The following is a 16596-nucleotide window of genomic DNA, read 5'->3' on the forward strand; positions in this document are numbered from 1 at the left end:
ATCCAGCAGTTGGATCCTCCTTGTTCCTCCCCCTAGCTCACCTCTTGAAGAGTGACTCAGCCTAGGTATCTCTCAGTGGGTTTTGAACACCCTTGTGAGGTTAGTGAGGAAGAGTCTGTAGAACTCAGCAGAATAGCTTGTGGCATCCTCACAGAAGCCTGAGGCTGAGTACGCTGTCAGGGGAGGAGTTCTCAATGTCAGCGAGTGTTTCCCTTGAATGTCCTCACCAGAACACTTCAGTTTAAAGACACAAGTTGTTTAAAGGTGAGAAAATCCACAGTTAATGTTCTGCACCAGCCTCAGCTCTGCCTTGTGTCCAGCCTGAGACCCCCCTATCCCTTGTTGCCTGGAATCTGCCCTGTGTGTGTGTGTGAATGACAGCAGGATGGCAGCTTCCTGGTGACTGGTGGAAGGGTGGATTGGGAAGACAGGATCTTGAGCTTAAAGGTGCTAATATGCTTTAGAGCCCACTTGTTACTGTTAGTGCATTGAGGAGTTAGCCGCACTGCTTGGGGTTTGTGGTAAGACGCTTTGGCCTGCTTTTACTATAGTGACCTCGCCATAGAAATCCTTCCATGAGCTTGAACCAGCAAACCCAAACTGGAGAGAGCTCCAGTACTGGGATTCCCAAGTCAGATGGCTTTCCCAAATGGAGCATTCCCCTTTATCTCTGCCTTGTATTCAGTACAATCCTTCAGAGGGAAGATACTTGTCCCTAAATCTCTCGCTTACTCCAGAGCCTCCTGGGCTGGAAGGGAGGGGCAGGGTAAGGAGTATCTCCGCTGCTGGTTTTGGCTCAGCGGTTACTGTTAAGATTATTCCTGCTCTCTAGACAAACGCACACGAGAGGGGAAGAGAGGATAGAAAAGAAAGGAAAACATCTGTCTCACGGACACGTGCTGCAGGCAGGATACAGTACACAGTCAGGTCAGTCACAAGTGGGTGCGTGCTAGCCCTGGCCCCAGCTCACTCTCTTGGTCTAAAAGCTGGCATGCCCTGGCCCCCTCCTGCCACCTCTCCTTCATGCTGAGGTGAGCCTGCTTGTGAAGCCTCAGCTTGTCATACTGATTGTAGCAATGGTAGTGTGGAGGTGAATTAATGCTGGAGCTGACCAAGTTTGGTAATAGTTACACAGAAGCCGAAGAAGATAGGGAAGAGGATAGACATGAAACAGCTCTTGAGGGACGGGCAATGGGATTCTTAAATCAACCTCCCTCAGGTCACTGCGGATTGGTGTGGTCTGAAGGCCATATCTTCTCATTGGCCTGTTTGCCAGCTGGATGTACTGAAGAATTCCCCCAGCATCTGCAGGCCAAAGGGTTTTCCTTCGGGTGAGAGAGTGGCATCCAGGACATTAATGTCCTTACACTTCTCTACAGTGCCCAGAAGGGGCAGCCATCACTGTCCTATCTCCTTCTCCAGTCCATTGCCCATGGTTTTTCTCTGACCCAGGAATTTCTCGTCTGTTGTTGTGGAAATGGGTCACCTGTTTGGCCTCCTTGAGGGTTGCTTCGCAGTCAGTTCAGATGGCTCTTTCTAACTTACTCTTGTTTCCTTCAGCTGTTTTGTAATCTGTTCTCAGGCCAGAGCAACCTTCTGCCAGGTTGGACTCCCAGATCATAGGCTGTGGTGCAAAAGAGACTGGGGTCCTAGCAGCTCCTTGCCATGCTGACAGGGAGGATGTGGCCCCTGCATAACTGCATCTTGTTTCTGGTTAATCTATGCTGGCTTCTAGTTTTGTTAGGTGCTGCACAGTGGGAGAAGTTGAGTGATTTAAGGGCTTCAGCTGGGGTCTCTGGGGGCAGGTGAGGAGCCTGATCCAGCCAGGCTACAGGCCAGGGGACAGAGTGGCAGGACACACAGTTCATGTTGTTAGTGAAGTGATGTCAGGGTGGAGGGAGCATAACTCTCTAAAACCAGGATGGGGAGTCATGCCCAAAGGGAGGAGGGCTCTGGAAGTAAAACCAAGAGACAGTGGGCTTCCCTTATCCAAGGGCAAGTGCAGCTGGTGAACTAGGGGAGGCAGCCAGAAGGCATGGTCATGGGCTGCAGGGCTGACTACCGTGGGAGGGCTTTTCAGAGTGTCTAGGAGGAATGGGGCCCTGCCTCCAGTGGTAAATTGAGTGCTTGTGTTTGGTAGGGTGTAGTCCCCACGGCGCAGAGAGCTGCCATTGTGGTTGGAGTGGAGCTGCCAGTTTACGACATCACCAAGAAGCACCTGATCCTCTCAGGGTTCATGGGGGATACAATCTTTGCCCACTTCATGTGAGTATCTGCAATCCCCTCTGCTCTCTTTGGATCCAGTGGGGGTAGGCGTTGCCTGTCAGACATGCTGGAGAAGGGCAGGATGTAATTATGCAGTGCAGCCTTTGGGGTTAACCCTTGACCAGTTCCTGATTATGCTGAATGCAATGTCAGCAGCTTGGCTAGATCCTATTGAGGGGGCAAGGACTGCAGCTCTGCAGTGGCATCCACTTCTTGGGGGTCTACAGAGAGCAGTTCCACAGCAGTTCAGCTGCCTGGCATGTGGGCAGTAGGATGGCATGTGGTGCAGGTCTCCCAGCTAGAATCCAGTGGGACTTACAGGAGGAGAGGTGAAGGAGGTTGGGAACAGGAATTCTGTAGAGCATGTGACATGAGCTGCTGCATTCCTAGCTACTTTATTCCCCATTCCTCCCCTGCCCTGGCTTCTGATTCTAGGCTGTTGCTGCAGAGTGGTTCAGTGAGATGATTCTTTTGTCAGGGTTTCTTAGCTGGGGGTGCTGTGGGGCAACCGCTGAGTTTGCACCACATGGCTGGAGGGAGGAATTCAGCAGGATACAGTGAGAGCAAGGACAAGGGAGGGGAGTAGTAAGACGGTTGCCTTTGCCTTGCTCTACTCCAGCTGCCATTCTCAGTGTTGGTCTTCTGCTCTTGCAGCACTCACTCTGAGGAAGCATCCCCAATACCAGCCCTGCACCCAGTCCTTGAATTCAGCCCCTGCAGGCTTCCAAAAACCACCTGCCATGACTGCAGTGCCACAGCCCTTGGCGGATCTCAATGCGTCATGGCAAGAAACTGCAGCTTGTCCCTGAGTCCAGATTTAGGAGAGGCTTGAAATCTCCCCAAGCCCCAAGGGGGATTACAACCTCTGGGGCTTGGATTTAGGAGATGGTTGCAATGATGAATGTGCTCCTCCTGCCGGAGTGATGGCATGTGCATCTTGTCTGCACCATGGGTTTCTGAATGGCAACAGACAGCATGAGAACAGATGGAGCAAAAAAAGTTAGCTGCACTATGTTCTCGTGGAGAGCGCTCTCCCTGTGCCCTCGGATGTGTGTGAGGCATGTCACCAGCCTGGGCCCGGAGCAGCCTCTAATGCTTTGATGCATTTAGTTCCAGTTTTACATGTGGGCTGGCCGGAGCCATCGCCTCCAACCCAGTGGACGTGGTGCGAACACGGATGATGAACCAGAGGGCAATAGTGGGAACTGTGGAGCTCTACAAAGGCACACTGGATGGTCTAGTAAAGGTAAGAAGCCAGATAGTTATGGGCAAATGGGGTTACAGCCATCAGGGCCCAGTTGAGCCTGAGCCGGATCTGATGTCACACGTGACTCTGATCCTCGCAGCAAAAGGCACCAGCCATGGAGCATTCTTCTCCAGGAGTGTCTTGCAGTGCACTAAACATGGACTTGAGGAGCTGCCCCCTGGGCCTGTTCCTGTGAGATGGGACTTTGGGAGTTGGGGGAGAGACAGTCAGAGCAGGGACAGCCCAAGATCTTATTCATAGATTCCAAGGCCAGAAGGGACCATTGCGTCCTCTAGTCTGACCCCCTGTATAACATAGGCCAGAGAACTGCCCCAAACTAATTCCAAGAGCAGAGCTTTGAGAAGAACATCTTGCCTTGCACCAGCCAGTTAGACTGGAGTTGTTCTGTGCTGAAGGGTGCTACATTGTATGTAGGGAGGGGAGACCAAGTCTGTCTCTTCAGGAATAGGCAAGAGCAACTAGGACGCTACTGGAGTCATTTTAGCGGAAACAACCCTGTTTCATAGTGCACTTGGGGAGCATCTCGTGGTCACTCTGTCTCTCTCTTCTCCAGACATGGAAGAGTGAGGGCTTCTTTGCACTCTATAAAGGGTTCTGGCCCAACTGGCTTCGGCTTGGCCCTTGGAATATCATTGTATCCTTGAAAGAGTGACTGGGTGACAGTGTGGGTGCGGCTAGCAGGAGAAAGTCCAGGACAGAAAGAACTACACGAAGCAGACAGGGTTCTTGCTCTAGTCAGGCACCATTAGCCCCATTAACCAAATCAAGTCATGGCTCTGTCTTCCCTGCAATGGCGCACTCAGATGTACTCGCTGCCCTTCATGGACAGTGATCGTGCAGATTACAACGCAGCTGCAGCCTACTGCATGGCCAAGAAACCAGCAGGGGGTGCATTGTAGCTTCTAATGTAGTCTGCTGAGTGGCTAGTCCTATGTCCCACTTGTGTCGCCAGAGCAGGGAGTTCTGCTGTGGCTTTATAATTGTAAGGAAACCTTCATTACAGTGAGCTGCTTGGTTTGAGGTCCCCATATCTGCTCTGAGCCCTTTGGGGCTGGCAGTCTCTGAGCAGGCCCCTGCTTTTGGGATGAAGTCTGGGGAAAGCCTTGGGATGCATAGGACAGGTGATCGGAACAGGCACTGTTTGCAGTTATCCTGTACCTCAAGCCTTGTATTGGACCCTTTTTTACTTTTCTGAAAAATGTGTCCTCCCAGTGTGGAAAGCACATATACTGGAGAGGCAGAGGTGGCCAGCTGAGCCCTGAGTGAGCCCTCTATCCTGTCCCAGCTGTTTGAGAGGGTTAGAGACTTCCCTCTGCTGGGCTTCCATGGGGTTTGACCACTCCCCCTCCCCATGTGCAGGCTGCTTCTAGCTGTAGTGCCCCCTAAAGGAAGGCTTCTGGCGATATTTTCCTCTTGGAAGTGGTAGTGTGGCCTTGCCATGTGTGGGCGTTTAGCTGTATTGTGGTAACCCCTCACACTACTGTAGGAGAAATTCCGCCAGACTTTCTTGCAGATTTTCTGTCCTTCTGTGGGCATGTGGCAAGGAATGGGGCCAACAGGACTAACCTGTTCCAGCAAGTGTACTGTAGAGCAGTGCTTCTCAAGCAATCTGATGTGGGAGACCGGGAACCTTTTTTCCCAATGTGCGCGCAGACGGGCAGCCGATGGCTCGCGAGCGGGCCCCGGTCTGCGGACCACCACTTTGAGTAGCACTGCTCTAGAGTACAAACTCCTACCTGCTGGGGGTATCCCTACTCCATTCAGACATAGCTGCCAAAATAAGAGTCAGCCACAGCAGTTTGTTTACCAACCATGACCAGTAAAGCTGAAAGTCTCAGTGCACTTTCCTCCTCAGTGGCTTCTCAGAATGCCCCAGCAAGCCCTGGCCCCAGGGAGTTGTCTGCAGCTGCCACCTGTAGGATCTCTCTGAGACAGCTGCAGGACGTGGTCCTGTGTGGAGTGCCAGGGAGCTCCTTGGAGTGACTGACACTGGAGCTCCGTGATGATTTCCATGCTGGCTGTGAGGGTGGAGCTGCTCTGGCTTTCCTGCTGCATGTGAGCTTTGGTCAGCAGCAACTGGAGCGCTCAGGAGCCTGTGTGGGGTGGGAGGGCTGCACGAGTATGTTGGCCCCATTCCTTGACATGCCCCCCAGTTTTTTATCACATATGAGCAGTTGAAGCGACTTCCATTCTAGGGCTGCCTCCAATCCACGGGCACAGCCTCCAAGACATGCAGTTGGGAATGAGCAGCCTGAAGTTGCTGCCCTCTTTTTCACTCATTTCACCTCCCTGTGTCTTGATGTCTTGGCATGCGTGGATTGGGACCCGCAGTCCACTGAACGTCTGGTCCTTGGAGCACGTCCTGCCTGCAGCGGAGCGGAGGCCGGAGGAAGAGGTTGTGTGTTCTAGGGGAAGTATTAACTGTACCCAGGGGCAGCGAGTTATATCGCCACGTAGTGCCTTGGCACCAGCAATATTCAGAGCCCAGGGGCCCAGCTCCACCAATATTTGGGGCTGGGTGCCCCCTTGCCCGGCGCACTTGCCGCCCTCACGCACCTCCCCGCAAGTGTCCCCCGGCCCCCGCTTGCTGCCCCCATGCACCTCCCTGGGTGCCTCTTCTGAGCAGCGCTGTGTCCCTGCAGCAGCTGCTGCCACAGGGTCCTAGTGCCCCCCATCTTGATTGCCAGGGCAGACTGACTCAGCTTGCCTTTCCACCTCAGACCCTTCCCTTTTCCGGCGGGACCCGCCACCAGCACAGGGGGCCACCCTGCTCACAGTCACTGCTCCTGCCCCATGCTGGGCAAGGAGGCAGCCCCATCCCTCACCCCCAGTGAGGCTACAGTGAAGGGCAGCAGGAGGGGAGGAGGCACATGCAGCAGCCCCCAGCACCCACCATGGGGGAGGCAAGGGAGATTTCTGGACCTGAGAGGAGCCCTAGGAGCATGTGCAGTGACAGTGGTGGGGGTGAGTGTGCTGCTCGAGGGGTGGGAAAGGGGGGCTCCTCCCCCAGAGCTCGCTGCTGCTGGCAGGGAAAGGGCTGGGGGGAGTCCTCCTCTCTGGCCCCTGTCCCGGAGCAGCCTGCCTGCACCCCAGACTCATCCCTAGCCCTGCCCCACCCCAGAGCCCACACCCCCAGCCAGAGCTTTCAACCCCCCACACACCCTCAACCCTCTACCCTAGCCCTGAGCCCCTCCAACACCCCAAACACCTTATCCCCAGTCCCAGTCAGAGCCCTCATCCCCCTGCACACCAACCCTCTGCCCCAGCCCTGAGCCTCTCTAACACCCCAAACCCCCAGCCCCAGACAGAGCCCTCACCCCCCACACTCCTACTCTCACCCTGAGCCCCTCCCACGGCCCTCACCCCTGCACCCCCTACCTCTGCACTCCCTCCCAGAGCCTGCATCCCAGTCCCCTGCCCCAGCCTAGGGCCTGCACCCCAGACCTCCTCCCACCCAAACTCCCTCCCAGAGCCTTGGGCAGGTGGGGGGTGGAGTTTGGGCAGGGGCGGGTTCTGGGCACCACCAGAAATTATACAAACCTGCCGCCCCTGACTGTACCAGTGTCTGGGCATGAAGCGGTGTCTTCTGTGAAGACCAGTGTGGTGCGGTGGCCTTGCAGTACAGGTGTGGTATGTGTTGGTTGGGCTTGTGCGCATTGCTGCACCCTGCCTGATGGGCGGGACAGAAGATGGAGCTGGAGTGGAGGCGGCCATGTTTTCCTGCAGACCTGTAACCTCATTAAACTATTTATTGACAGGCTTGTCTGTTGCTTTTGTGTGGGTGTGATTCCCACAGCAGATGGCCTGTCTCTGCCCCTGGAGAGGAAAAGGAGCAACCATTTAGTGCAGCTGCAATGTCCGATTTTCTTAGAATATACGTTGCACTTTTTATAGCACCTTCTGGTGAAGGGCCCTAGCCCCCCTTTAACTTGGGAAACAGGCCCAGAATGCCTGGAGTTTTGCCCAGACACATACAGTATGACTCTAGGAATGTCAGGCATGGAACCTGAGACTCCTGACTCCCTGTCTGCTGCTTTACCTACTAGATAAGTGGTCCCTAAAGTGTGAGGTGTGCCTCCCTAAGGGAGCATGGAGGAACATGGGGGGGGGGGCTGTGGTGGGGCCTGGGCCATCCCACCCTGGGCATGGGGCTGGAGCGCCGCTCTGCCCCCCAGACCAGCTCTTATCCCAGCTGCAGCTCCCCCTCTAGCCCCAGCTCCTCTCCATCCCCAGTTCTGCTATCATCCTGAGTTTCTCTGCTGCGTCAACTGTGCAGTAATGGGGAGGAGGGTGTGTGTGGGGGGGGGAGATAACTGGAAAAGTTTGGGCACCACTGTGCTATATTGTGCTGCCTTTAACACCGAGTCATTCTGAAATACTGGCAAGAAAGCACTTGAGACAAAGGAGAGCAGAATAATGTGGAAGATCTCCATGCTCAAAACATCCGGGCTGGGGCAGATCGGGAATATTGAAAGGACATGGGATTTTCACTCCCTGTGGTTCAGTAAACCTGGATAAATCTAGGAGAGCTGTACATATTCTTGTAGCAAATTTGATCATTGCTTCCTAGTTCTGGTAGCTGCAAAGTGTGGTTCATCACTGAAAATGGTTCTCCCTCCTTAAGCAGATATTGTGTGTGTATCGGTGGATCTGCTCGTGGTGTCAAAAGTAAGATGTTCTAATTCCTTGAAGGCCCTCAGAGCCTGGTTCAATAAGTCGTGGTCAGTTGCATACCCCTCAAGGACAACAGGTCTGCACAGGCATCAGTGAGGGTAGGAGTTGGCTGTCAAATCTTTATGCTGTGGGGGAGGAAAGCCAAGCCTGCAGCATTTCCCCATGAAAGCTGTCTCTTTTATTTGCATACTGCGGCCACTTGCACGGGATTCACTGTCTGTCTATACAGCAATTAAACGCCTCGTTCAGCTGACTCAGGCTTGTGGGGCTAGGGCTGTGGGGCAGTAAAATTGCTGTGTAGACATTTGGGCTTGGGTTGGAGACAGACCTCTGGGACCTCTTGCTGGCTCCCAGAGCTCAGTTTCTAGCCTGAGCCCCAAAATCTACACAGCAATTTTTAGCTCTGCCCCATGAGCCTGTGTCAGTTGACGCAGGCCAGCTGCAGCAATGCTGTTGTCTCTGATTCCAGTATAGACCTATCCTAAGACCCCCAAGCTTGTGACTTCTACTGGCTCATTCAGATTTAAACTGAATTGTAAAGGTGATGCTCAAAGGGGAAAAAGTTGGGCCTACATCACTTTTTTGCTTCTCTTTCATAGCTGCATAGAGTTAAAGACCACATCGGCCCATAAACCGTTGTGCCCTGCTAACTGTAAAATGTACCCAGTCCTGCAAAGATCTGGTAGATGCTGCACCCTGAAGGTACGCATACAACAATTCCCCTTGTCACACACATCAGAGAGTGAAAAGCACATCTCATAATCACAGCTCTGCCACAACCTCAAAGTAATCCACACGCGTCCTCAAATCCCAAACATACCTTTAGGAAGCATCCCCAACCACCGTATAGTATAGGTTCACCTAACGCTCTGATTGCATAGGCAGTGTATCCAAATAATTTCCACTGGCTACTACCATCTCCTGGGGAATAGAGGGAAGGTGGTGTGGACACCCTTGCCTTTTTTTTTTCTTCTTTTTTTTTTGGTCTTTTAATAGTGTTAGATGGAATCCTGTGCATGAGAGTGACAGGGTTGGGAAAGGAGGCGAAGAGCTTGTACATTTCAGTCACTGTGGGGTTGGCAGAATAAAAGTGTGTGTATTAACTCTCTTTCAGCAGTGCTGCAACATGTCTATTAAGGTTGCATGGGCAACCTAAACTGCATTTCTGGTTTCAGAAGTTTGTTTTTTGCTTTACTCAACATTGTGCAAGGGGACAACTACCACCGAGCTGCCATAACTCTGAGTTAATGGAGCAATTTGCCATTGAATTGCCTAGGTTCTTTTTTTAATCAGGAAAATATATGTTGGTGATAGGAGTTAGTCATTTAGGCATTTGTACATCACATAGCCAGCTATTTGCATACCCAGACAGCCAACTCCCCCATATTAGCTGGGACCACAGCAGCCCACACCTCCCTACCTCCCAGTTCACCAACATTTCTGTTGCCATTGCTGCCACCCACACCCTAATTCATCTGTGAAGGACAGCTGCATTACAGCAAGACATGGTGTTGCTGCTCGAGTTTCACAAGGGTTTGAGGGTGGAGTTTATGGCAGCGCCAGTGAGATAAATCACCTGAGATATGGAACATGCAGGCCTCTGGCTCCTTCTCACTCCCTCTGCCAAATATTAGACCAGCTGCTGCTGATTCTGCTGTGTCCACAGGAAATCTCCCCATGAAATTAAGACATTAAACACAACTCCTAGCGTGAGGTATTGTATCTTTACTGCACAAGTGGACAAAGGCTCCGACTAGAAGCAGCAGCTTCTAGTGTTTCCTGGGGCATTGGCGTCAGCACGTTCCCTGTCACTAAACAGGCTGCATAGAAACCCTGTTATGTTTTTTTTCTCTAATGGTGCATATGCGCTGTAATCCTTCCAGACTACAAGTTAAATGTCCTTCAGGGTTTGGGTCCCTCAAAGCCTTAGGAGGTGCCAGGCACCACCTGTGGTGAAAATTGAGCCCCCTTTGACTTCCATTACAGCAATAGGTTAAGCTCTCATTCCACACACAGAAATCAAAACATACACCTAGCAACGTTTTGAAAAATGGCTGTGTTTTCAGGACTTATATCTTAGGAACCTGTGGCTCAAATGACCCCAAATTTGAGTCACTAACTGTACTCTGCACTCTGCAAGGCACAACAGGATTCAAGAAAATCTGTGGAAGCAGGAGGCGTTTCAAGCACTTGCAAGCATCCTTTAAATCACGGGTGGGCAAACTTTTTGTCCAGAGGGCCACATTGGGGTGCAAAATGGGGTATGGAGGGCCAGGTAGGGAAGGCTGTGCCCCCCAAACAGCCTGGCCCCTGCCCCCTATCTGCCCTCTCCCACTTCCTGCCCCCTGACTGCCCCCCTCAGAGCCCCTGAAACCATCCAACCCCCCCTGCTCCTTGTCCCCTGACTGCCCCCTGCCAGGACACCCCACCCCAAACCTCTCCCCTTGGGACCCTCCCTGCTCCCTGTCCCCTGACTGACCCCTGGCCCCTATCAACCTCCCCAACAGGGCCCCCAGGACTCCCACACCCTATCCAACCCCCCCTGCTCCCCGACCCCTGACCGCCCCAGAACCTCCGCCCCATCCAACCCCCCCGTCCCATGACTGCGCCCCGGGACCACCCGCCCGTAACCTCCCCCTGCTCCCTGTCCCCTGAGTGCCCCCTGGGACCCTGTACCCAACTCCCCCACTGCCGCATGCGCGCTGCCACCCCCTTACCATGCGGCTCAAAGCGGCAGGAGCGCACAGCCCCGTTGCCTGCATGGCGGCGTGGCTGTGGGGGAGGGGGAACAGAGGGGGCGGGGCGGGGGACAAGTCTCTCCGTCCAGGAGCTCAGGGGCCAGGCAGGAGGGTCCCGCAATCCGAATGTGGCCCTCGGGCCGTAGCTTGCCCACCTCTGCTTTAAACTGAGACAGAGGGACAATGGAGGGAAACGCTTCCATCTGCAGCATCGGAGGCTGAGGGGTGGGAAGTGGCCCGCCCATTTCAATGTGAGGGTCTCAGCTGAATGAGAACACCCCAGGGAGATGAAATAATAGCTCTGAGATGTGTGAGCTGCTCCATTGATCTCAGTGTGTTCCCTTCTGGCTCCAGAGTGCTTTACAGCCTACTGATATGCATGAAGTGTGTCTGTTCTCAGCTCCCCACCCAAAGGGGCAGGACTTGCCCAGATCCTGGCTCACATGGGGGCAGGGAGGGGGCCTCAAAAAAGAGTCAGTCCTCCCGCCCCGAATCTGTCTTACAAGAGAGAGGGGCGTCCAACCCCTGTAGATTGGTATGGACCCCCAGATCCTGGCAAACATGGGGTGGCAAAAGGTGCTCTGACACCCCAGAGGATCAAGGTCTGTATATCCCAGCTCACATAAGGGAGAGAGGCCTCTACAGGGGCAAGACATCCCTCCCCACCCAGCTCTGGGCACACACCTGGGAAGGGGGAATTTGAGGCCGAGAGGTACTTCTGTCCCATTCTCTCCCAGTCCCCCTGCTACTCACCCCACCTTCACCCCCAGTATTCCACCCTTGCATTCCCCCTAATTGCCATGTTTCCCATGCACAAAGCCTTGGAAACAAGCAGGGAGAACTGGAGGTCCTGGTGATGTCAAGGAATTATGACGTGATTGGAATAACAGAGACTTGGTGGGATAACTCACATGACTGGAGTACTGTCATGGATGGATATAAACTGTTCAGGAAGGACAGGCAGGGCAGAAAAGGTGGGGGAGTTGCACTGTATGTAAGGGAGCAGTATGACTGCTCAGAGCTCCGGTACAAAACTGCAGAAAAACCTGAGTGTCTCTGGATTAAGTTTAGAAGTGTGAGCAACAAGAGTGATGTAGTGGTGGGAGTCTGCTATAGACCACCGGCCCAGGGGGATGAGGTGGATGAGGCTTTCTTCCGGCAACTCACAGAAGCTACAAGATCGCACGCCCTGGTTCTCATGGGTGACTTTAATTTTCCTGATATCTGCTGGGAGAGCAATACAGCGGTGCATAGACAATCCAGGAAGTTTTTGGAAAGCGTAGGGGACAATTTCCTGGCGCAAGTGCTAGACGAGCCAACTAGGGGGGGAGCTTTTCTTGACCTGCTGCTCACAAACAGGGAAGAATTAGTGGGGGAAGCAAAAGTGGATGGGAATCTGGGAGGCAGTGACCATGAGTTGGTTGAGTTCAGGATCCTGACACAAGGAAGAAAGGTAAGCAGCAGGATACGGACCCTGGACTTCAGGAAAGCAGACTTCGACTCCCTCAGGGAACGGATGGGTAGGATCCCCTGGGGGACTAACATGAAGGGGAAAGGAGTCCAGGAGAGCTGGCTGTATTTCAAGGAATCCCTGTTGAGGTTACAGGGACAAACCATCCCGATGAGTCGAAAGAATAGTAAATATGGCAGGCGACCAGCTTGGCTTAACGGTGAAATCCTAGTGGATCTTAAACATAAAAAAGAAGCTCACAAGAAGTGGAAGGTTGGACATATGACCAGGGAAGAGTATAAAAATATTGCTCGGGCATGTAAGAATGAAATCAGGAGGGCCAAATCGCACCTGGAGCTGCAGCTAGCGAGAGATGTCAAGAGTAACAAGAAGGGTTTCTTCAGGTATGTTGGCAACAAGAAGAAAGCCAAGGAAAATGTGGGCCCTTTACTGAATGAGGGAGGCAACCTAGTGACAGAGGATGTGAAAAAGCTAATGTGCTCAATGCTTTTTTTGCCTCGGTCTTCACTAACAAGGTCAGCTCCCAGACTGCTGCGCTGGGCATCACAACATGGGGAGTAGATGGCCAGACATCTGTGGAGAAAGAGGTGGTTAGGGACTATTTAGAAAAGCTGGACGTGCACAAGTCCATGGGGCCGGATGAGTTGCATCCGAGAGTGCTAAAGGAATTGGCGGCTGTGATTGCAGAGCCATTGGCCATTATCTTTGAAAACTCGTGGTGAACAGGGGAAGTCCCAGATGACTGGAAAAAGGCTAATGTAGTGCCAATCTTTAAAAAAGGGAAGAAGGAGGATCCTGGGAACTACAGGCCAGTCAGCCTCACCTCAGTCCCCGGAAAAATCATGGAGCAGGTCCTCAAGGAATCAATCCTGAAGCACTTACATGAGAGGAAAGTGATCAGGAACAGTCAGCATGGATTCACCAAGGGAAGGTCATGCCTGACTAATCTAATGGCCTTCTATGATGAGATTACTGGTTCTGTGGATGAAGGGAAAGCAGTGGATGTATTGTTTCTTGACTTTAGCAAAGCTTTTGACACGGTCTCCCACAGTATTCTTGTCAGCAAGTTAAAGAAGTACGGTCTGGATGAATGCACTATAAGGTGGGTAGAAAGTTGGCTAGATTGTCGGGCTCAACGGGTAGTGATCAATGGCTCCATGTCTAGTTGGCAGCCGGTGTCAAGTGGAGTGCCCCAGGGGTCGGTCCTGGGGCCGGTTTTGTTCAATATCTTCATAAATGATCTGGAGGATGGTGTGGATTGCACTCTCAGCAAATTTGCGGATGATACTAAACTGGGAGGAGTGGTAGATACGCTGGAGGGCAGGGATAGGATACAGAGGGACCTAGACAAATTGGAGGATTGGGCCAAAAGAAATCTGATGAGGTTCAATAAGGATAAGTGCAGGGTCCTGCACTTAGGACTGAAGAACCCAATGCACAGCTACAGACTAGGGACCAAATGGCTAGGCAGCAGTTCTGCGGAAAAGGACCTAGGGGTGACAGTGGACGAGAAGCTGGATATGAGTCAGCAGTGTGCCCTTGTTGCCAAGAAGGCCAATGGCATTTTGGGATGTATAAGTAGGGGCATAGCGAGCAGATCGAGGGAAGTGATCGTTCCTCTCTATTCGACATTGGTGAGGCCTCATCTGCAGTACTGTGTCCAGTTTTGGGCCCCACACTACAAGAAGGATGTGGATAAATTGGAGAGAGTCCAGCGAAGGGCAACAAAAATGATTCGGGGTCTGGAACACATGACTTATGAGGAGAGGCTGAGGGAACTGGGATTGTTTAGTCTGCAGAAGAGAAGAATGAGGGGGGATTTGATAGCTGCTTTCAACTACCTGAGAAGTGGTTCCAGAGAGGATGGTTCCAGACTATTCTCAGTGGTAGAAGAGGACAGAACAAGGAGTAATGGTCTCAAGTTGCAGTGGGGGAGGTTTAGGTTGGATATTAGGAAAAACTTTTTCACTAGGAGGGTGGTGAAATACTGGAATGCATTACCTAGGGAGGTGGTAGAATCTCCTTCCTTAGAAGTTTTTAAGGTCAGGCTTGACAAAGCCCTGGCTGGTATGGTTTAGTTGGGGATTGGTCCTGCTTTGAGCAGGGGGTTGGACAAGATGACCTCCTGAGGTCCCTTCCAACCCTGATATTCTATGATTCTATGATTCTAACATCTGAGCCCTCAATCCCTCATCTACCACTAGGGTGACCCAGATGTCTCGATTGTAGAGGGACAGTGCCGATATTTGGGGCTTTGTCTTATATATGTGCCTATTACCCTGCAACTCCCAATTTTTCACATTTGCTATGTGGTCACCCTATCTACCACCCATCCCCATTTATCCCCCCTCCCCATAACCCCCTCTCCTCGCTGCAGCCCCAAACCCCCTCCCCTAATTCCCCCATTCCCTAATATCCCTCTTCTCCCAGGAAGCTGTCACATGTCTATTTCCCCCCACAAATACTTTCCATTACCCCCCGCCCCAATAAAATTTTCATCCACGACTCAAACCGATAGGAATCTCCAGCCACTCCAGCCTGGTCTCTATTGAAAAGCTAGGTCAACCCAGCTACCTCGCTCCCTGGTGTGAAAAATCCACACCCCTGTGCAGCATTGTTAAGCCAACCTAGCCCCAAGTATAGATAGCAGGGGCAGACAGGTCTCACTTCTCTAGCTCTGCTGGACCCAGACCCAGCAATCCGAGGCGCGCTTGTAAACCAGCACAGGCATTGATCCACTCCCTGCCAAAGCCCTCCCCTTCCCCTGGCGCACTGCAGGCTCCACTACCCACATGGCATTATATGCACTGGTGTCCAAATGAGGGTGCAGGCAGCACCATCCCACCTGTCAGCCAAATGCACATTCCACCTCCATCGTGCATCTGCCCTGTGCATTTATCTTCTGCCAGCTGTGCTCACATCAAGGTGGGCTGCATGCCCCAGGGTAGTGGAGAAGGGTGGGGCTCCCAAAATCACGTTATGCACAGACACCCCATTGAGATCCATATTGTTGGGTGGGAATAAAGTCCAGTTTGTCCCACTTTGAAAATGCTGGATCTCCAGAATGCTCTGGTATGTTGGACCCTGCTGGTGCCTCACATTTTGGTGTCCGTGACCCTCCCGCAGCCAAGGCCTGCATTATGAATGAGTACTGTCCTTTCTGGTGCCTGTGTCCATGTGCACTTTGGGGTTGGGATTGGGGGTAGTGGGGAGACTGCTCTCCACACCCACAATTACTCTGGGGACATCAGCAACCTGAACCATCTGTGGGTGAACTGCAGCAATAATTGCCATATAAACCTCCCCATCACAGCACTGGCTGCTGACTTGTCAGCATCAGACTGGTTAGTCACTGACCGTCAGCAGCCTCCAGATGGCAATAGCAACCTGCCTCTGGACTGGTAGGGTGTCTCTCATTGCATGTCCTGGCTGTGAAGGTGCCAAGGCAAGCTCCTCTCACAGCTCCAGGAAGGTGGTCTTTCTCACACAGCAGTTCTGGAGCCGCTGCTGGCCATCCCAGGGCTGCGTGACAGTGTAGTCCCACCGCACTGTGCTTTTGGCCCTACTCCAGACCCACTGGCCAGCATAGGGTGATTCCACAGCTATTAAACCTGCATCAATTGTCTCCATTGTGCCATGAGTGCCTTTGCAAGGCATGCTGCTGCCTTCTCAGGGCGACAACCCTCCACTGTGTCTCATGCCCTGTATCTGTCTCCTGGCTTCAAAGTGAGAATTGCCTTCATGCCATCAGCTTGAACAGGTTATTATCCTGAGCTGGATCCAGGCCTTGCCACCAGCTGGAACAGAGGCTGCAAACCGAACTCTAGAGTGTGCCAAGCCAAAAATGATTTATCTACTGAATTCATGGGCTAAGAGCACCCCAGGAAGGACAGACACATTCTCCCACAATACACTGCAGAAGAATAAATAGAGCAGCGCAGTTTAACGCAATGCCACTGTGGACACAGTAACTCAAGTACGACCTCGCAATGTGGACACTCACACCTGGAATAGGCCAATCCAGGAACCCAGACCCAGGCGCTGATCACCTGGGTTAACTCAGCAGTGTAGACATACCCTGAAGGTTGCTCAACACTGCCACATATGCTTCTAGAACGTTGAGTGCACCTAGACTTAAACATCTGAAAAGCAGGAAATCCAGAGCTAAGATACACACTAAG

At 52.6% G+C, this 16596-nt stretch overlaps 1 protein-coding gene across 2 annotated transcripts in view; it reads left to right on the forward strand.

Moving 5' to 3' along the window:
• Window positions 1–16596, forward strand: part of SLC25A14 (solute carrier family 25 member 14) — a 45755-nt gene that overhangs the window by 5823 nt on the left and 23336 nt on the right. The window contains exons 6-9 of one of the 2 annotated variants that reach the window (XM_084639362.1): window positions 2141–2265; window positions 3376–3511; window positions 4086–4166; window positions 5686–7289. In XM_084639362.1, the coding sequence (XP_084495488.1) occupies window positions 2141–2265; window positions 3376–3511; window positions 4086–4166; window positions 5686–5727 (384 nt within the window). In that variant the 3' untranslated portion in view covers window positions 5728–7289. Of the gene's footprint in view, window positions 1–2140; window positions 2266–3375; window positions 3512–4085; window positions 4167–5685; window positions 7290–16596 lie in introns of those variants that run through there. The other variant, XM_084639363.1, reaches the window with a different exon arrangement.

Source organism: Lepidochelys olivacea, assembly GCF_965140295.1.
Source record: "Lepidochelys olivacea isolate rLepOli2 genome assembly, chromosome: 9".
NCBI classification, from domain to species: Eukaryota; Metazoa; Chordata; order Testudines; family Cheloniidae; genus Lepidochelys; species Lepidochelys olivacea.